General features: G+C 34.1%; 4 protein-coding genes across 4 annotated transcripts; 2 read left to right on the top strand and 2 right to left on the bottom strand.

The window, feature by feature from the left end:
- Positions 1–665, top strand: LOC108859687 (protein S40-1). The gene has a single exon (XM_018633595.2). The coding sequence runs from the start codon at positions 99–101 to the stop codon at positions 507–509; it is 411 nt and encodes a 136-aa protein (XP_018489097.1). The 5' UTR covers positions 1–98; the 3' UTR covers positions 510–665.
- A 4,776-nt stretch (positions 666–5,441) lies between these two features.
- Positions 5,442–9,206, bottom strand: LOC108856446 (exonuclease 1). Its single transcript, XM_056986538.1, has 13 exons — positions 8,961–9,206; positions 8,689–8,808; positions 8,460–8,583; positions 8,249–8,386; positions 7,936–8,145; positions 7,575–7,749; positions 7,404–7,477; positions 7,207–7,330; positions 6,901–7,061; positions 6,787–6,835; positions 6,235–6,710; positions 5,878–6,131; positions 5,442–5,769 (listed from the first exon to the last, which is right to left on the bottom strand). Exons 1-13 carry the CDS (start codon positions 9,119–9,121, stop codon positions 5,697–5,699), a joined length of 2,139 nt encoding a protein of 712 aa, XP_056842518.1. The 5' UTR covers positions 9,122–9,206; the 3' UTR covers positions 5,442–5,696.
- Positions 9,207–9,779: 573 nt separating this feature from the next.
- Positions 9,780–11,032, top strand: LOC130512882 (rop guanine nucleotide exchange factor 7-like). Its single transcript, XM_057011327.1, has 2 exons — positions 9,780–10,170; positions 10,307–11,032. Exons 1-2 carry the CDS (start codon positions 9,927–9,929, stop codon positions 10,417–10,419), a joined length of 357 nt encoding a protein of 118 aa, XP_056867307.1. The 5' UTR covers positions 9,780–9,926; the 3' UTR covers positions 10,420–11,032.
- A 4,533-nt stretch (positions 11,033–15,565) lies between these two features.
- Positions 15,566–17,113, bottom strand: LOC108858374 (mediator of RNA polymerase II transcription subunit 9-like). Its single transcript, XM_056985725.1, has 8 exons — positions 16,832–17,113; positions 16,704–16,757; positions 16,451–16,621; positions 16,185–16,313; positions 16,048–16,110; positions 15,878–15,958; positions 15,729–15,787; positions 15,566–15,623 (listed from the first exon to the last, which is right to left on the bottom strand). The coding sequence occupies exons 1-8, from the start codon at positions 17,111–17,113 to the stop codon at positions 15,566–15,568; spliced, it is 897 nt and encodes a 298-aa protein (XP_056841705.1).

Raw genomic sequence — 17,113 nt, 5'->3', positions numbered from 1 at the left:
CTGTTCTCTAATCTAATCTCATCTCAGCTTTCCAAACAAAACTAAAATATTTATTAAGTTTCTCATTACACAACTTAAAACCCCTTGTCTTTCTTGAAATGTCGGAAGAATTCGACGAATCCGATATCATTTTCTCCGACAGTTCCTTTCCGACTCGCCGGCGTGACGACATGAACGAGAAAGAAAACCGTCCTGTTGGTTTCCGAGAAAACTCCAAAAATAAACCGAGGCGGAGCAAAACGACGCCGTTACCTTCACCAGCGGCATTCTCGACTTCTCTACCAGTGAATATACCGGGTAATGTGATGCGAAGGTACACGGATGAAGAGGAATATTCCGATGACGGAGGAAGGAACATGGTTCCGCCGCATTTGATTGTCGGACGGAGGATGGAAGGTTGTCAAATGGCGTTTTCCGTTTGTACAGGTAACGGAAGGACTCTCAAAGGACGGGATCTTAGCCGGGTTCGTAATTCGGTTCTCAGGTTAACCGGATTTCTGGAGGGTTAAAGTCGTTAACCGGGTAGCCCAAACAAAAAAAAAAATCGTTAATAGGAGGATTTTATCAAATTTTCGTCTCTTGTTTTTTTTTTTTTGAGAAAAGGCCTTCTATTAAAATTAAAGAAATAAAACAGTACAGCCCAATGGGCAGTTCATTTTGGACCACAGCCCAGTTACATAATGATCATCAACCCAAAAAATCTGGTTGAACCAGAAAATTACGAGACATGCAAATTGATTAATCCCTTTTACCATCGAGAAGGGATAACGAGACGAAGCTCAAGTGAAAGAAGAGGAGGCGTTACACAGAACTTCATTACTCAGTAGGGGTTTAATTGCCAAATGGTGTACAGCACAGAGGAGGCCCTCGGCGATTGTAACCTGGTAAAGGAAATTCTATTGCTGATGGTTGAATCAATCAGGCGCAGTACTGCATCCGTGGAGCGGAAGTGATTGCGGTGAAGTCTGCCATTTCTTTCATTCCAGAGATAATAAATCACACACTGCCAAGCTAAGTAGCTAATTCTGCGATTCGGTCTAGGAACAGAGAGACTTTGGAGGTCCCACAAAGACATGTTCCAGTCACAGTTAGGCGCGATACCGCATCTAGTCGCCACAGCCGTCCAGATTGTGCTTGAAAACGAGCAGAGAAAAAAGAGGTGATCTCTTGACTCTTGGTGATTATTGCATAAGAGAATTTTCGTCTCTTGTTAGCTTAACGACTATTGAAATTCAAAAGGAAAATGTCAAAAAAAGAACATTTAATTCCTTGTATAATTATTTAAATTCTTAATTTGATTGTTCTCAAATCAACACAATAATAACACAAGTATTTCTCAAGAAGTTGACACCTAAGCATTTTCGAGCTTTATAAAAACGACATTTCACTAAATGAAAAAAACTTTTAAAGCCAATCAAAAGATTTCATTTATACAATTCAGTATTTGGTGTAGACACATAGACAAAACAATTCTACGGAAAAAAATACTTTGTAAAATTTCAAAGCAAAAAACCTATGATATTCCATCCTTCCAACTTCATCTTCAAGATTTAGTAATATTTATCACTATTGTATAAGAAAAAAGTATTTGCTTGTGTTTTTATATCCTGCTCTCCCATTGTCTATCAGTTTGCGGGTTCTTCTCTCTTTTTCTTGGTTTGTAAAAATGTTTGTTTAAAATATTTACGAACGCGTTTAGTCTGGGGAGATCAGTTGTTCTTAGAAGCAACAAATTAAATTGTTTTCATGATCTGACATTCTTTGTTTAGAAACATCTATTTTTGATGTTTGGTGAATATACATATCTCATACAAGAAAAAAGAATATGAATGCTGCACGTATAAATTATTTAGCCACAACTCTTTTACATCAACCTTCTTCGAAGACAATCTAAAACAATGCATGATGGATTTTGGTGTTTTAGGTTCTAAAGAAATTTCAAGGTGATGTGAGCTAGAGTAAGAAACTACTACAACACCTTAATGCACAAAAAGAGTTTTTAAGTATCGACTCAAAAGATTTTTTTTCTTAAAAAAATTAACTTAAAAGATTTACACCATCAACATCAAACTCATTGAACTGATTTACCTCACTCAACAAATTATGCTTTCTTATAAAACCATGAGAAATCATATATCACTGTCTTGATAATGAATTTGGAGTAATTTTGAGTGTTCATGAAAGGCATGACATGCTTATTTCAAATAGACTGCTATGGGAAGAGTTATATGTAACTAAAAGAAAATCAATTTGTAACAAAACTGATATACTTTTTTTTCAAAAAAACAAAACTAATATACATTAAAGCAAAGAAAAAACTAATATACATCATCCAACAAATACAATTATTTTCTGATGTATACTTTTATAAATATTTATATCCAAATTCATCTTTTTCGTTCGTTTTTTATAGTTTTCTTTTAGGACATCATCTTTATCTCTTAGTATATGGCTAACCAAAATGTATGCTCATAAGAACATAACAATTAATTACATTATATACACCTTCTATAAAACTTTCCCATTATAGAGTAAATAGCTAAAACGAGAATCACTGTTTTTGAACTACATGAAAAATAAAACTAAACCAAATTAGGGATGTATTGCTTTTCTAAACATGGATAACTCCTAAGTATAGATCCATTTACTCTTAACATTGTTAAAAATATGAATTACTTTGTTGACAAATATGTATTTAATCACAATTTCGTAAACTATTTTTTTCAAAATGTAAAAGTATTTATGGTTAAGAGATTCATAATATATATATATATATATATTGATCTAAAATATTATATTTTAAAATATATATACTACAACTTTTACAGAATAATATTTGTTATTTTTATAAATTGAGAAATCTTATACATATATTAAATTAACAACATAAAATTTAGTAAAAACAACCCGCAACGTAGCGCAGGCATTAATCTAGTGTAATACTAAAAAAGTTTCCAGAATTATTTATCGGGATCAGTTTCAGGTTACTTATGATTAAGATGATTTAATTTGTTCTTTGCAAAGTTTGAAATCCAGTGTTCATCAACTATTCGTTTAGGCTGATGAAATCGGATTTGATTTATATAAATAAAATTCACAAATGTATTACGAAGCTCTCTGCAGAAATATGTATATATATATATATATTACAATGAAGATTAGGACAAAAGACGAACAGAACCAGCTGTTCTGTCCTAATTGATCGAGAGTAGGTCACATTCTTGGCGGTGACATCAACGCGATCAAATGCATTATTTTTATTTTTATCGTATTATAACAGCCAAATGCATTATTTTGTTTTCAAACGTAAATTCATTATTTTGTGTTTTTATTTAACAGATTCCTATAACTGTAAAACGTTTTAGCATTTTTTGAAGTAAAACGTTTAGCATTTTTATTTAACAGATTACTACTAACTACTAACTACACGTATTTGTAAGCAAAATGTGATGGTCAAAGTTTTTCTTTTTAGTATAAGATGATCAAAGTTTAACAGAAATAAATGACATGGTCAAGTAAATTACCTAGTTCTATCTGCTTATATCAGACAAATTCTCGAAAGAAAAAAATCAGACTAATTCTCCTACATTTAAAATAAACCCTTGACAGCACGCAAAATAAAAAGAGAATAATTCCGAATATTCTTTTTCTTATCCCAAATATAAAATATGATGGAAATAAATTATTCAAACCGTTTTATTTATTAATAGCATATGGAGATTAATGATGAAGACCTTGGCATAATCATAAATGGCATAATCATAAATTTCATTCAGTAGCCATCCCTTTGGAATTTGAGGGCCTCGTGGATGTACTAAAGTTGACATGATTATAAGCCGACGGCACATGCATCTAGCCAAGTAGTTCTTATCCGTTTCTCTCTTTTTACTGACTACATTCTTTAATGTACAATATTATTATATTTTAACTTTTAAGCTTGTTTTTCACATTTGGGTTGCGATTTATAAAACATGTTTTATACTTGAACAGACTATAAAATTCAAATCTAGCATCCGCGTGTCTAAGATTAGGCAACTTTTTCTGACGGTCAAATTTTGTTTCCACCACCCATGCCTGTTCAGTACTAGTTTTTTTTATAAACCCGACAAGGAAATAATAAGTCACACTCTAAATCTAATTGCACAAAGTTCCTCTTGTCTGTCAATACTCAAAGAAGAAAAGACCAGAAGGTTTCTTTAACTCTCAATATATATGCATCATGCATACAACATACTCTAATTTCTTTGGTTTTGTTGCTGTGGTATATGAAAAGTTATCGTCATGAACTATTATCAAGATACTAGTTTAAACGACGGGGTCTCTTATGTGTTTCAAAAGCGTGAAGATGTTTTGCTAGCCTTTGATTAAAATGGTGTATTTTTTGGCATTAGGTGTCTGTGTTAATCGTAGTACTTCGCTTTTCATAAACCCACTTTCAGATATAACCAAACAACTTAAAATACATTGATTAAGCATAACTAGACGTAACGGTGAGCTGTTTCACAGTTATTTCTTTACAAATTAAGGTAAGTTTTAATCCTTATAGCTTTAACCTTTTGTAGGATGAACAAACAAACTAAAGCGGGTTTTGTTGTTATCTGCGATAATATTGATACTAATAAACTTGAAATTGTACAAACTAAAGCGGCTCTCAGGGAGCCAGCCGCCTCTATCAAACGTTCTTAAAACCACTTCGGTGAGTGCTCGGTTGAACTTGATCACTTCAAGCTTCTTGTTTTTGGTTAGTCCAGTAGAGTAAGAATTGTCTCTTATCCTAGATTGTCTTATTAACTTCAAATTCATCATTGTCTTCCAAGTTTTTTAAACTTTTTACAGCCTCTAAATTTCAAAATAATTGAAAAGCAGACTGTTGTTTTAATTTATTCATTTGTAACCGAAACTTCCATTTTAGCAATGACATTTACAATTTAACAAAAAAAAAACCCGTAAGTTTTACACAATACGCCAGCAAAGACTAAAGCGGGTAAAAAGATCATTTTTCTACTTTGTATTTGACTATTTAACAACATTATGGACTTTTGATCAATAAGTTAGGTTAAAACATGAACAAACATCTTTTTCTACTTGTAAAAGGATAAAAAAGACAGAAATAAGTGAGATGACGGGAAGTACAACTGGGACCACGTCTGTGAGAATTAGCAGAAACTTCAAATGAGATGATCAAAAGTGTCAGAAACTGATTGGCCTGGCGCATATGATATGTTTCATTGCATTTACGTTCATACCTTTCTATCCACAACTCTTCCCCTTACGTGTGCAAACAAACAGTCTCAAATCATTGATACAGCAACTGAGCTTGTCTTTTTCTCAATAACTCTCTTGCAAGGTTTTGGCTCAAAGTGTACATTTATTGCAGATCATTGCTTTTTGGTCTCTGCAACTTTCAGCTGTGAAAATAATACATTTGCAGTCTCTCAAAATATAAATGAAAAGAACTAATTTCCAAGAGATGACAGGTTTGAAAGTTGTTTATGAATCAATTTGTTGGGTAAAGAATCTATCAACAAGAATGTTGTGCACAGTGAAAAAGCTATGAGATACACAATACATTCACCAAAACAACAACAATGTAATGCGACCAAGAAGTTGTTTTTCCGCAGCCAAAGCCTCTGCTTCTGGTAAAATCTCTCACATACATTTTGGTCAAGCGAGGTGGTTAACTTACAAAACTGAGCTCACAATCGCCTTGACTTTGTTGCGCTGCTTGATGAATAACCAAACTTGCTGAAGTCCAGTTTAGGAGATAACCTTTTTTGACAAAATAAACAGAAAACAAACAAATCTCCAGTGAGATTGTTGCAGAGAGTCACCATAAACTATTGAAGATAGTAAAATTTGAAATGTCAAGATGTTCACCCTTTGGACGGACAAGTGTTGCGGATATCTTTGAGAGGTGCACGCAGACCACTAGCACGAGAGCCAGGACCAGAATATCTAAAAGATGATATAGCTGAGACAAATCTTTCCACCGATTTCTCTGCTATTGCCGAGTACTGCCCTATGTGTGATATGTTGGATCCGAACTTCTCAACATCGTTGTTTTCAAATGATGTTTCTGCATTACTAGGATCAGTTTCGTCTATGCGCATGTGCTTGGAGTTCATATTTTCCTGAAATCGTAATAAAAGTTAATAAATGGCTTGAATTATGATATGATAACCTAAGCGACAAAACAATTAACGTACGTGGCGTGATTGAACTATAGTATCTAACCTTATGAAGGTATTCATCTGGCTCAAGCTTCCTTTTCCCTGTTGCAGCTCCACAAAAACTATTAGTACCAATGGAGTTGAGAGGTGTAACATTCTCCGGAGTACTAAAGGTGGAAAGGATCTCAACAGATGGGCTCTGTTCTTCGTTGTCGATCTGATGGATCATTGTTCTTCTCTCAGCCACCTCGTTCACGGTAGATACACTCGCTTCTTGATCGTTGTAGATACGCTCACGTGAAATTGTTGCTAAAGCTCTGTCTTCACTCTCTTCGCTTGACTTGTTTATCTCAGAATTAACAGTCTTTCTCTGACTGATCATAGAGCAATCATTGAGACATGGGATAGATTGTTTAAGACTTTTGTGATCCTGCTTCTGCTTGAAATACTTGCTTCTTACAACAACCTTCAAACCATCCGTCTTCGTCTTCGGCCACTCCACTTTCTGTTCAAGGTCCTTGTGATTCCTTTCCACTGCATCTATAAGATTGTGACAAGTAACAGATTAGTCAGGATTCAAAGTTTAAAGTAATGATGTGTTTAAAGAGAACTGTACCATAGTCAGGTGACTCTCTTTTCTCTGCAACTTTGCCAGTATTCTCACCCTACAGAGACAAAGAGATTAGAGCTTTCTTGTTCAACGATTCATTTGGTTCTTTTAGTTTCTTACCAAGCTGTAAACCGGGGATTCATTTGTTGTCTGACTCGAAGGAGCATCCACATCTGTTGAATTATCTTCAGGAGTGCTTGGAGACTCCTCTGTTGGGGTCAGAGACAATGGTGATATCCTCGGAGCCTTGAATTTTCTTTTTGCCTCAAGTGTGGCAAAGCCTTCAAGATGTTAAGTGAAGAACAAATAGTCCAGATCAAACTTTCCCATTATCAACAGCTAATTAGACTCTTTACTCAACACCAGTGATACCAAGTGTAATTAGCTGTTTAAAAAAATGAGAAGGGTTGTAACGTTGAAGGATACAGAAATATTTGGTGAGAAGGTTTTTCTGGACAGGCAACTCAAGCTTTTTCTTCAGATTTTCAGGTTTGAAACTTCTGGGGCGGGAAATAGCATCAGCAGCCAACTTAGGAGTGACACCCTCAGCCTAATCATTTAAGAGAACAAGTAAGCAATCGCAAGTAGAGATAAGAAAATATAGAGAAGTCAGCATATTGTACCTGGAAAGGCAACTGAGTGAATGGATCAAGCTGGCCCAGAGCTATACCCTTAGCGATATGTTGTGGCATGGATGTGAACGAAGTTAAGGAATCAATCAACTAAAATGTGTTCATTAATCAGTCTTGATAAATTAAGGCCTAAAATCAAAAGACTTGTCTCAAAAGGATATGGGCCTACAAAGTCTGAATCTTCGCCAATGTCTTCAGAAATGTCACACAAGTGTACAACATCTTCAGATTTGGGGTCATAGACCCGTTGATGCTTGAAGGTCAGCATAGCTTTCTTGAATGACTCTTCATATAGAGAAGGAACTGAAACTGTGCTGTACTTTAAGTGCTTGATTACCTATAAACAAACCAACCCCACATAATTTATCTAAGACTATGTCTACAGGATTGTAACCAGAAATCTAAATCTAGTATTGTAACAATTTGTGGTAAAGTGTCTGAATCTGAACTAATCATACTGTTGCTTTACCAAATCCTTGTCGTAAGATAAAAAAAAAAAATCAAGAGAGAAAGGAATGTGTACCCTGTCATAAGTTTTGAACTTTGTAATGAGCGTATGAGCTCTTTTGAGTCCCATTCCTGGAAGTGACTGCAAATAATCACATCCACTCAATATGCACATCTCAAGAAGCATCTGGCTTGAAAATCCAGAAAGGCTGAGCTCTTTATTTTTTGGCAGGTTGGAGGCTTGAAACTCAACACCGTGACCAAACTTGTCCATTTTAAAGATGATCTGCGACATCAAAAAAAAAAAGCAGCAATGGATAAGGAGTTTGACAATATCTACTTAGGAAGTGCAAATGATTCTGGCGAATATTTGTAAACAGAAAACTTACTCTAGGGCAGCCAAAAGGAATAAGATCAGAATCCTCAGTGATAATGGCATCAACTTGGTTAGTAATAGCCAAAAATGTCATCTGGGCATCAGCCTCGTAAGGAGCAACAACGTAGTCGACATTCTCCTGCCTCAGAACCTTCCATTCCATTGTAAAATAACTTCAGTTGAAAGAAAGAAAAATGTGTTAAACTTGGAGAAACTAGTGGTACCTGTATCAAGTCATGTGCAATAGAAGGTGAAATGTCAACAGCCTTTTGATAGGACTCATAAGCAGCGGAGGAGTTTCCGTTAGCTTCATGCTCAAGTGCACGTGCAAGATTTTCCTTTCTGGACCTGAACTTGGTTTGTTACAGAAAAGAAGAGTGAGTGACTACTTAGTATGTAACAAACAAACAAACTGCTGTTAAAGTAATTAGCTAGAGAGTTAGGATACCCAACCTAGCACGTTTGTTCTCTTGTTCAAGTTTCATAGGAAGCGGACCTCCATCGAAGACAAGAAGAGGCTTCACTCCATGATGGCGGAGTAAATTCACTCTATGCATACAGTATTGAATATGCCTGAAAGATCAGACAGACACCAGTTAGAAAAGAAAAAAAACAAGATATTGATTCTAATGGTTTGTTGATTCTAATTTCTAAAATTTGGGGGGAAAATGGGAAATTAAAATCAAATGGATCTGAATCTGGAATGCGAGAGAGGAGGAACGAACCTGGTGGTGGGTAAACCCTTGCAGAGGTCGCGGCTGCAAGAGAGAGCGCCTTTGTGTAGCCATGAATACGTATCGACGGCGACTGTACAACCCTCGAGGTCGTGGATATGTATCGGAACCATAATCGATTTCAGCAATGGCAAAAGCCCTTGAATACCCATTTCTGCTTCGATCGAAAGAAAAAAGAAAAGAGAGTGTATGTATATATCAAACCCTAATTTCGCTGCGACGATGACATTTCGGGTCTCTCGGGATTTTCGCAAATCTAGCGGGAAATTTCTAATTGGGTTTTTACTTCTTCTCTACAAAAATTTCTGTGGCCCAACATATATGTACGAAAGCCCATTTCTATTAAACATATTCATAACTATTTTTATAGTATTTCTATTTTATATACTATTTTTTGAGAAAATTAGAAACTATACTTATTATTTTGATATACAAATACAAGTTGTATATTTCTGTAGACATTAAAAATCTTCGGGGTATATGTTTTTTTTTCCTTTACTTGAAAAATACAAAATAAATATTTAAGATTTATATTTCTTTTGAAGATGAATATAATGGGGAATTGCCACTAATACCACTTTCATAGTACCACTTTCAATTATACACTAACCAACTATACCACCATATTTTTAATGATTCAAATTACTGTTGTACCCTTAAATAATTAAACCTAAATTAGTCTCCTTCTCCCTCCACCACATGTTTCTCTCGCCGGAAATATCTTCTCCCATCTGTGACTGGAAATATCTTCTCCCATATGTGACTGTGAGATCACAAAGTACGCTTCAAATTCAATTTAGAATTTGAATCTGCATCTTGTCACTCTCACGAGAATATCCACAGTGAGAGTGAGAGTGAGGCTCCTCCTTTGAGCGTTTGATTTCACATCTTCGAGCAACTTCTTTTTTTCTTAAGAAATCGGAGACTGTGTTGAAGAGAGAGACCGGAGTAGTAATAATGGGTTCTTTGCCGGAGAAGTTGAGAATAGAGATGCGACAAGTGGGAGAGAAGGGAAGAGAAAGCAGCTGCTGCTGCTCAGATTTTCTGATTTCGGAAGCGACCAGACAAGAGGAGGAGCAAAGCCCTAGCAGTACGAAGGATTTCACGCATTCCTCGGTGTCGTCTCGTTGGTCGGTGAAGAATGTCGACGGAGATAAGAAGAAGATTCTCCCCGACTCTTTGGAACCATCGACAGTCTCAGGTTCGTCCACCAAGTATTCGCTTTTATTCTTCACTGACACTTTCAGAATTAAAGTTCGCAGCTTTGACTAATGCAGAGATTGAGATGTTTTGTATTTTAATGCTGTTTCTTCTTCTTGTTGTTTTGACTAATGCAGAGATTGAGATGATGAAGGAAAGGTTTTCGAAGCTATTACTTGGAGAGGATATGTCTGGTTCTGGCAATGGTGTCTGCACTGCTTTAGCCATCTCTTACGCCATCACTAATTAGCTTAGATTATTTGTTTTCTGTTATTTCTCAGTCTCAAAACGAATCTAATTTAGTGTTTTGTAGATTGAATAGCTTTGCTGGGATATCTTAATAATGGCGAGAAGGCAAGCAGGTTCAATACGGCGTGTAGGAGATGGTGGAAGCTTCCTTTCGCTGGAGCTTCCCACTCCAAGTCTCGTTCTTCTCCTCTTTTATCTATTTGCCTTGTTCTTCTGTTATATGCTTCCTTTCTTCCTTATTCCTCTTTATGGATCTTGTTTCAGTTTGTTAATAATCAAATTGTTCTTCATCTTTGTTGATTTCCAGGGGGCTTCCCTACTCATTTAGCACAATCACTACACCAGTGTTCTTCAGCCAACATCTGCAAAAAAGATTCCAATTAAACACATATATATTTTGTGAGCTATCACTTAGAAAAGAGAGAACCGGATACATTGAAGCAGAAAACCATGCTACAAAGAGTTTTGTATCATCAGACCTGATTAATAAAAGGCTCCATTCATTGCAGAGGCTGATATCCCTGAAGAAAAAGAACCAGTTTCAGAGAAAGGGAATCTAGTGGTTCTTGCCAGGAAACATGAAAAGAGCATTGTAAGATATGGATCCTTGCGAAGCCAAACTCAATGGTTCAAGTTAACAGAAGTATTTGTGTTGAGTGTTTCTTATAATTGCTTTGTAAGAAAAATCTTCAGTATTTGAAGAAACAGACTGTCCTGTTGACTGCTAACCAAAAATCAAAGCTTCTGTATTAGAGAGTCTACTAATCTGACCAGGAAGAAATAATCCAAAATTATGTACAGTTGTAAAAAGAAAATAGATTGGAAATTATTGTAAAATTAGAAGACAAAGTCATCACCTTGCTTGAAAAGAATGTTCTAGAGTTATGTAAGTTGTGACGAATATATATTAAATATTGATAAAGGTTTATAAATGATTTCTAAATCTTTAAAAATGATTTATAAACATTTATAAATTATTTGTAATCCTTACAAAGCCTTACTAGGTGTTTTCCTGCACCATGTGCAGTAAACAAATTTTAAAATATTTTTTAACAGATAAATATAAATTATATTTATTTTTTATTAATATTATAAATTTTTCTTTTTCTTATCAATATTTTAATATAAATTTGATTTAACTGAACATTAAAATTAAGATAAAAAAAGTTGTTTATTTTGAATAATATTTAAGAATGTGCATGTATATACTTAAAATTATAATCTTAGGTAGATTTTTCTATCTATTTATTTTAATTAAATATATTAAATAAATATGTAAAATTTCATAATGGTCAAAAACTAAAATTAAACAATATTTATAAAATCTGTAGATATATATATAAGAAACTAATAATTTTACGATTTAATTTGATTTTATGATTTAATTTTTATAATTTTCTAAAATATGTATATATTTTTGAAATATTTTTAATTTAAATGATATTTCGAAATTTGAAAAGCCATAATTGAATATACTTATTTTAATGATGATTTATGAGTTATTACCATATTTTTAAAAAGTCCAAAAATATAAATCAAAAATAAATGTAGTATATGAGTTATTACCATATTTTAAAAAGTTTACCAAAATATAAATTAACATTATATATAATTGTCCATGTCATATTAATCTATAAGACATATCATCAATTTTAGTAGACATGTCATATTATTTTGTGAGAATGATTGTAGAGAAGACATGTGGTAAAATCACTTTTCAAATATAGTCTAGGGGATAGACTGATTTTATAAACTCTTATAAATGAATTATACTTTAATAATTTATTTAGAAAGCCTTATAGACTGATTTTATAAACTATTATAAAGTCTTATTAATTGTTTTGTAAACTATTATAAATAATCTTTTATTTCTTATAAATAATTTACAAACATTTATAATATAGACACTTATAATAGCTTTATGAATATTTACTTCTAAAGTTTTGTAAAGATTTATAAACTCTTATAAAAGATTTATAACCTCTTGAAAAAGATTTATTAATTCTTATTAATTGTGCTACGAAGAATATTAAACTCTTATAACACGAATCAAGAGGCTGTGACAATAGACACAAGAAATGGTGCAGCAGTAGTTTGATTACAGAAAACCTAACAAGTTCTAGTTGTGGGAGTGCACTGATCAATGCACTTCATACAAAAACTAAACCCAGAAGCACAACAGAGTTTGGAAACAAACTAACAAAGTCATTTCAACGCTGTGTTGTGGAAGTCTTGAAACGACTTCGTCAAGTTTTGAATTGAGATAAGAAGCTCCTGAGAAAATTCAATCTGGAAACTGCTTAAAATTATTATGTAATCAGCATAAAGTAAGGTACTAGAGAAACTGCTTAATCACCTTGAAACCTGCTTTGAACAATTTGTCATCTAACGAGCCGTTGAAGCTCTGTGGCTGCATGCTTGTAGCCATGAAACGACATAATGCAGTCAAATTCTCGGATAGCACTTTGAATGCAAATTGTTGCTTCTTTCTGAAGATAAAACTTCCTTCTCGCCAGCCAACCACGGCAATATCTCTGCAGTTAGTTGCAGAAAGTTAATAAAATCAGGGGTAGAGTATACATGGCAGCAGCAAGTCAGAGACGTAGTTTTTAGTTTTATGTTCTATTATAGGATTTTAGATAATTTTCAAGCGAGAAAAAGCAAATGATACAGGAAGAAGAAATATCAAAGAAAATAAAAGAAGTGACAACTTGGGACATGCAGAGGTAACACAGAGCACGTAACTTAACCAAGAAATCAACTGAGAACTGAATAATGGATATTATATTTGCAAAACAGAGAAGACCTGACTATACTTACTTGAATAAGTACGGAAGACAACTTGTAATTGCAATACATTCTACATCTGATCCATCCACGAACATAAGATTTGGTGGTGGAAGAGATAACTTTGTCCTTTTAATAGGTGATGAGATCAATACGGATATCCAGAGAATAACAAACAGAGCTAATAACAAAAAAAACACAAGAGGCATATATACATAGCTCTGCTGCCTCATCTCGCTGTTCTCCACCACACGAGGAGGAACCGGCGATCTCTTCCTCCAAACCGGGATCCCGCACTCCGTCGACTCTTCGATAGCATGAATCGCGGATTTCACCGTCTCTGTCTCGAGTTCTACGACCATCTCTGGTTTCCCCACCGTCAGATCTCCCGCGATGTGATACAATCACAGGAACACCGACACCATTTTAGGATGAGAGATGTGAAGATCCTTTCGCTTTTGAAATTATATGAGGGAGTGAAGAAAGACGAGGAGGATGTGAAACCACTGGATAGATCGAAGACGACGAAATCTCGACGGTGGAAATTTGACAGAGACGATGAAAAAAAACGAATGATGGATTGAAGATAATGTAAGGTTAATTTTGTCTTTTACACATTAATGAAATGTGTATTTGTGAAAATGTCATTCTATTGATGGTATTGTTGAATTGTGGTATTACACAAAGTGTAGTTATGAAATTTGACTTATAATCTCTTATAATATTTGGAATCAATGTAGTTTTTAAAATTCTAATTTATAAGATAATACATTTGGTATAGAAAGCTCTAAACATGGGCAAATCCAACCTCTTATAATGCAACTAGACCACCTCATCTTATATATATATATATATGAAAATTGATGTCTAAATTTAGATTTTAATTGGTGACCCAACGGCAAAATGCATAAAATGATAAATAAAATGATAGAATATAATTGGGGAATTTTCAAAAATACCACTTTGAAGGTACCATTATTCATCTTTACCACCACTAAGTACACATTTTCAAAAATACCTTATTTATTAAAATGTTAAAGACTCTTATATCTTTGTTTTTAGAGAAATTACCAAAAATATCATTTTCATAGTACCACTTTTCATGTTTACACTAACCACTTTTACCACCACTTTCAATGAAGGGTTTAGATTTGAAGGTTTAAGATTTAGGGTTTAGATTTGATGTTTTAGGGTTTAGGGTATATAGTTTAGGGTTTAGAGTTGAAGATTTAAGGTTTATAATTGATGATTTAAGGTTTATAATTGAGGTTTTAGGGTTTAAGGTTTAGAGTATTGAATTTAGGGTATATAGTTTAGGGTTTAGGGTTTGTTTTTGAGGATTTAGGGTTTAGGGTTTAGAGTTGGAGGTTTAGGATTTAGAGTTTATAATTAGAATTTTGAAAAGCATATAAAAACAAAGATATAAGAACCTTTAACCTTTTAATAAATAAGGTATTTTTGAAAATGTGTATTTAGTGGTGGTAAAGATGAATAGTGGTACCTTAAAAGTGGTATTTTTGAAAATTCCCCTTGTTTTTATATGCTTTTCAAAATTTTAACCCAAAATTCTAAATCCTAAACCCCCAATTCTAAACCCTAAACCCTAAATCTTCAACTCTAAACCCTAAACCCTAAACTATATACCCTAAATTCAATATCCTACACCCTAAACCCTGAAACCTCAACTATAAACCCTAAATCCTCAACTCTAAACCCTAAACTTTATACCCTAAACCCTAAAACATCAAATCTAAACCCTAAAACATAAAATCTAAATCCTAAATCCTAAACGTTCAAATCTAAACCCTTCATTAAAAATAGTGGTAAAAGTGGTTACTGTAAACATGAAAAGTGGTACTATGAAAATGGTATTTTTGGCAATTTCTCAATATAATTCCAGTTGAAGAAATGAATAAACAAAAACAAATTTTTGTTTAATAAGTTCTTCGTTGATATTAGGGATTTTTTGCTTCATAATTTTGTTTCATTCATCAGGAAATGAGAAGAATAATGTGACCCACGTATTTATACAAATGAGATTGCAATTTGCTATATGATTTTTTTTGAGTAATCCAATGAGTAATCCAAAGCATCTAGCTATGATTATGCACACAATCTTGCAAAGTAAATGTAATCAACCGATTTAACAACAAACGATCATATACTGAAATTATGAAAAGCTTGACATAAATCTTTCCAACACATATCCTTTAACTTTTTGCGTCCAGACAATCTGACAGTTCTCATTGGTGATTGATCTATTGTAATATCTGATGAAAGAAAACATATACTGATTACAAATTATTGGTCTTTAGCACTCAAGTTGCTGAATGAGTAATCCAAGCATCTTGGGAGAAATATTAAGGCTCTATCTTCAAGATATCTTCAATGGATTTTCTATATTCCACAATCGACCCCCTGACCATATACATATAGGTTTAAGAAGACAAGTGTAAGTCAAAGCACGATCAATCTGATCAAGTAAAAAAGATGACACTGAATGTTGCAACAGTTTGCTTTTACCTTCTGTGTTGAAGCAACTTCTCAGTGTCTTCTAGTTTTCGCTTTTGCACATCAACGTACTATAAAAGCACACGAAGATTCGTAACGAAAAAGGCAGACAAACTTTGTATCCAAATGTGTAAAACTCATTTGTTTTTTTTTGTTATTACCATAGTTTTAAATCCAAGTGTTTCTGAAACCGAGTTCAGCATCTGTTGGCTCTTGTTGAAATAGCCACTAAGCTCAGTCAGCTGCAACAACAATTCAACGTCTAAGAAGCCTAAAAACCAACTTGAATGCATGATTTTTGCTAGAGGAGAGAGATAAGAAACAGACAAACCAGCGCATTAGAGTTCTGATCTCGTGTTCCAGTTTCAACCGCAAATGCCAATTTCTCCACCAGCTGGGAAACCCTAACGTTACTTTAGATACCAAGGAATCCAATTTCAGAGAATAACTGATCGATTCATTTCTTACCGGATAGAGATGGAAATGAGAAGCTAACGGCTGCTGTTCCTGTTGAGTAGTTTCTTGTTCTTGTTGGAGTTTCATCTCTTCTTGTTGTGCCTGGAACTGCTGCTTCTTAGTCCGTTGTCGATTATAAAACTGTAAAACATCGAACGATCGTTGAAGTCGATGTATATTAATAAACATAAAGCTTAGATATGCATATAGCCCTAAAGAGATAATACATACAAATACAATTTGACTAAACCTTTGATGATTCCACAGTTCAAATATACCTGCTCAAGTCTGAAACGAACGTCCCTCCCTTTCGTCTCAACACCTCTCTGTTGCTCCGTGTTTTGTTGATTACTTTGTTGCTTCAGATTGTCTTGAGCCTCTCTCCTCTGCCTCTCAATCTGCTCAGGTACCTTTTCTTGAGCATCAAGGCTAAGATTCTCTGGAATTTCCTACAATATTAATAACACCAACAACTCAAGGACCATGGTCGTAAAAGCATTATAAGAATGAAAGTTAATTTACTTTGTTTACCACATTTTTCTCTAAATCTTCGAATCTTTCTCTTGAATCTGGAACAGTTTTTGCCTGAGATCAAACATCCATATAAGTAAAACTGAATACAGTCTCCAGTACATAAAGATGACATTTAATTTAGTTACCCTCTTCTCTGGCCTGGTCTCATTTTCGTCAGCTTTCTTCTGAGATGTTGGTATCGACTCTGTTATATCGTGATAACCCACATAAACTTTCTTATTCATAATCTTTACTATGGAATCCGGAGCTCGTTCCTGGGAATCACAGTTAATAACATCAACATGACAAGTTTGGATCACTGAGAGTAAGTTCTTGTCGAGTTTCTTGTTTACATTGGTTTCTTCATTGTGTCTTTCATCGCTTCTCTTTCTATGAGCTTCTTGCATGTTCTCTATAGTGTCTGCCAT

This window comes from Raphanus sativus, chromosome 5, assembly GCF_000801105.2.
Source record: "Raphanus sativus cultivar WK10039 chromosome 5, ASM80110v3, whole genome shotgun sequence".
NCBI lineage: Eukaryota > Viridiplantae > Streptophyta > Magnoliopsida > Brassicales > Brassicaceae > Raphanus > Raphanus sativus.
Note: the sequence above shows the minus strand (reverse complement) of the source record. Positions and strands in the feature narration are given on the sequence as shown.

Coding starts and splice junctions, on each gene's coding strand:
- LOC108858374 (XM_056985725.1), bottom strand. CDS start 17,113: ATGGCAGACACTATAGAGAACATGCAAGAAGCTCATAGAAAGAGAAGC. Junction 16,758..16,831: donor AGACCAGGCCAGAGAAGAGG/GTAACTAAATTA, acceptor GTTTGATCTCAG/GCAAAAACTGTTCCAGATTC. Junction 15,788..15,877: donor CACTTGGATTTAAAACTATG/GTAATAACAAAA, acceptor GTGCTTTTATAG/TACGTTGATGTGCAAAAGCG.
- LOC130512882 (XM_057011327.1), top strand. CDS start 9,927: ATGGGTTCTTTGCCGGAGAAGTTGAGAATAGAGATGCGACAAGTGGGA. Junction 10,171..10,306: donor GGAACCATCGACAGTCTCAG/GTTCGTCCACCA, acceptor TGACTAATGCAG/AGATTGAGATGATGAAGGAA.
- LOC108859687 (XM_018633595.2), top strand. CDS start 99: ATGTCGGAAGAATTCGACGAATCCGATATCATTTTCTCCGACAGTTCC.
- LOC108856446 (XM_056986538.1), bottom strand. CDS start 9,121: ATGGGTATTCAAGGGCTTTTGCCATTGCTGAAATCGATTATGGTTCCG. Junction 8,387..8,459: donor TTGCACATGACTTGATACAG/GTACCACTAGTT, acceptor ATGGAATGGAAG/GTTCTGAGGCAGGAGAATGT. Junction 7,062..7,206: donor CCTTCTCACCAAATATTTCT/GTATCCTTCAAC, acceptor AACATCTTGAAG/GCTTTGCCACACTTGAGGCA.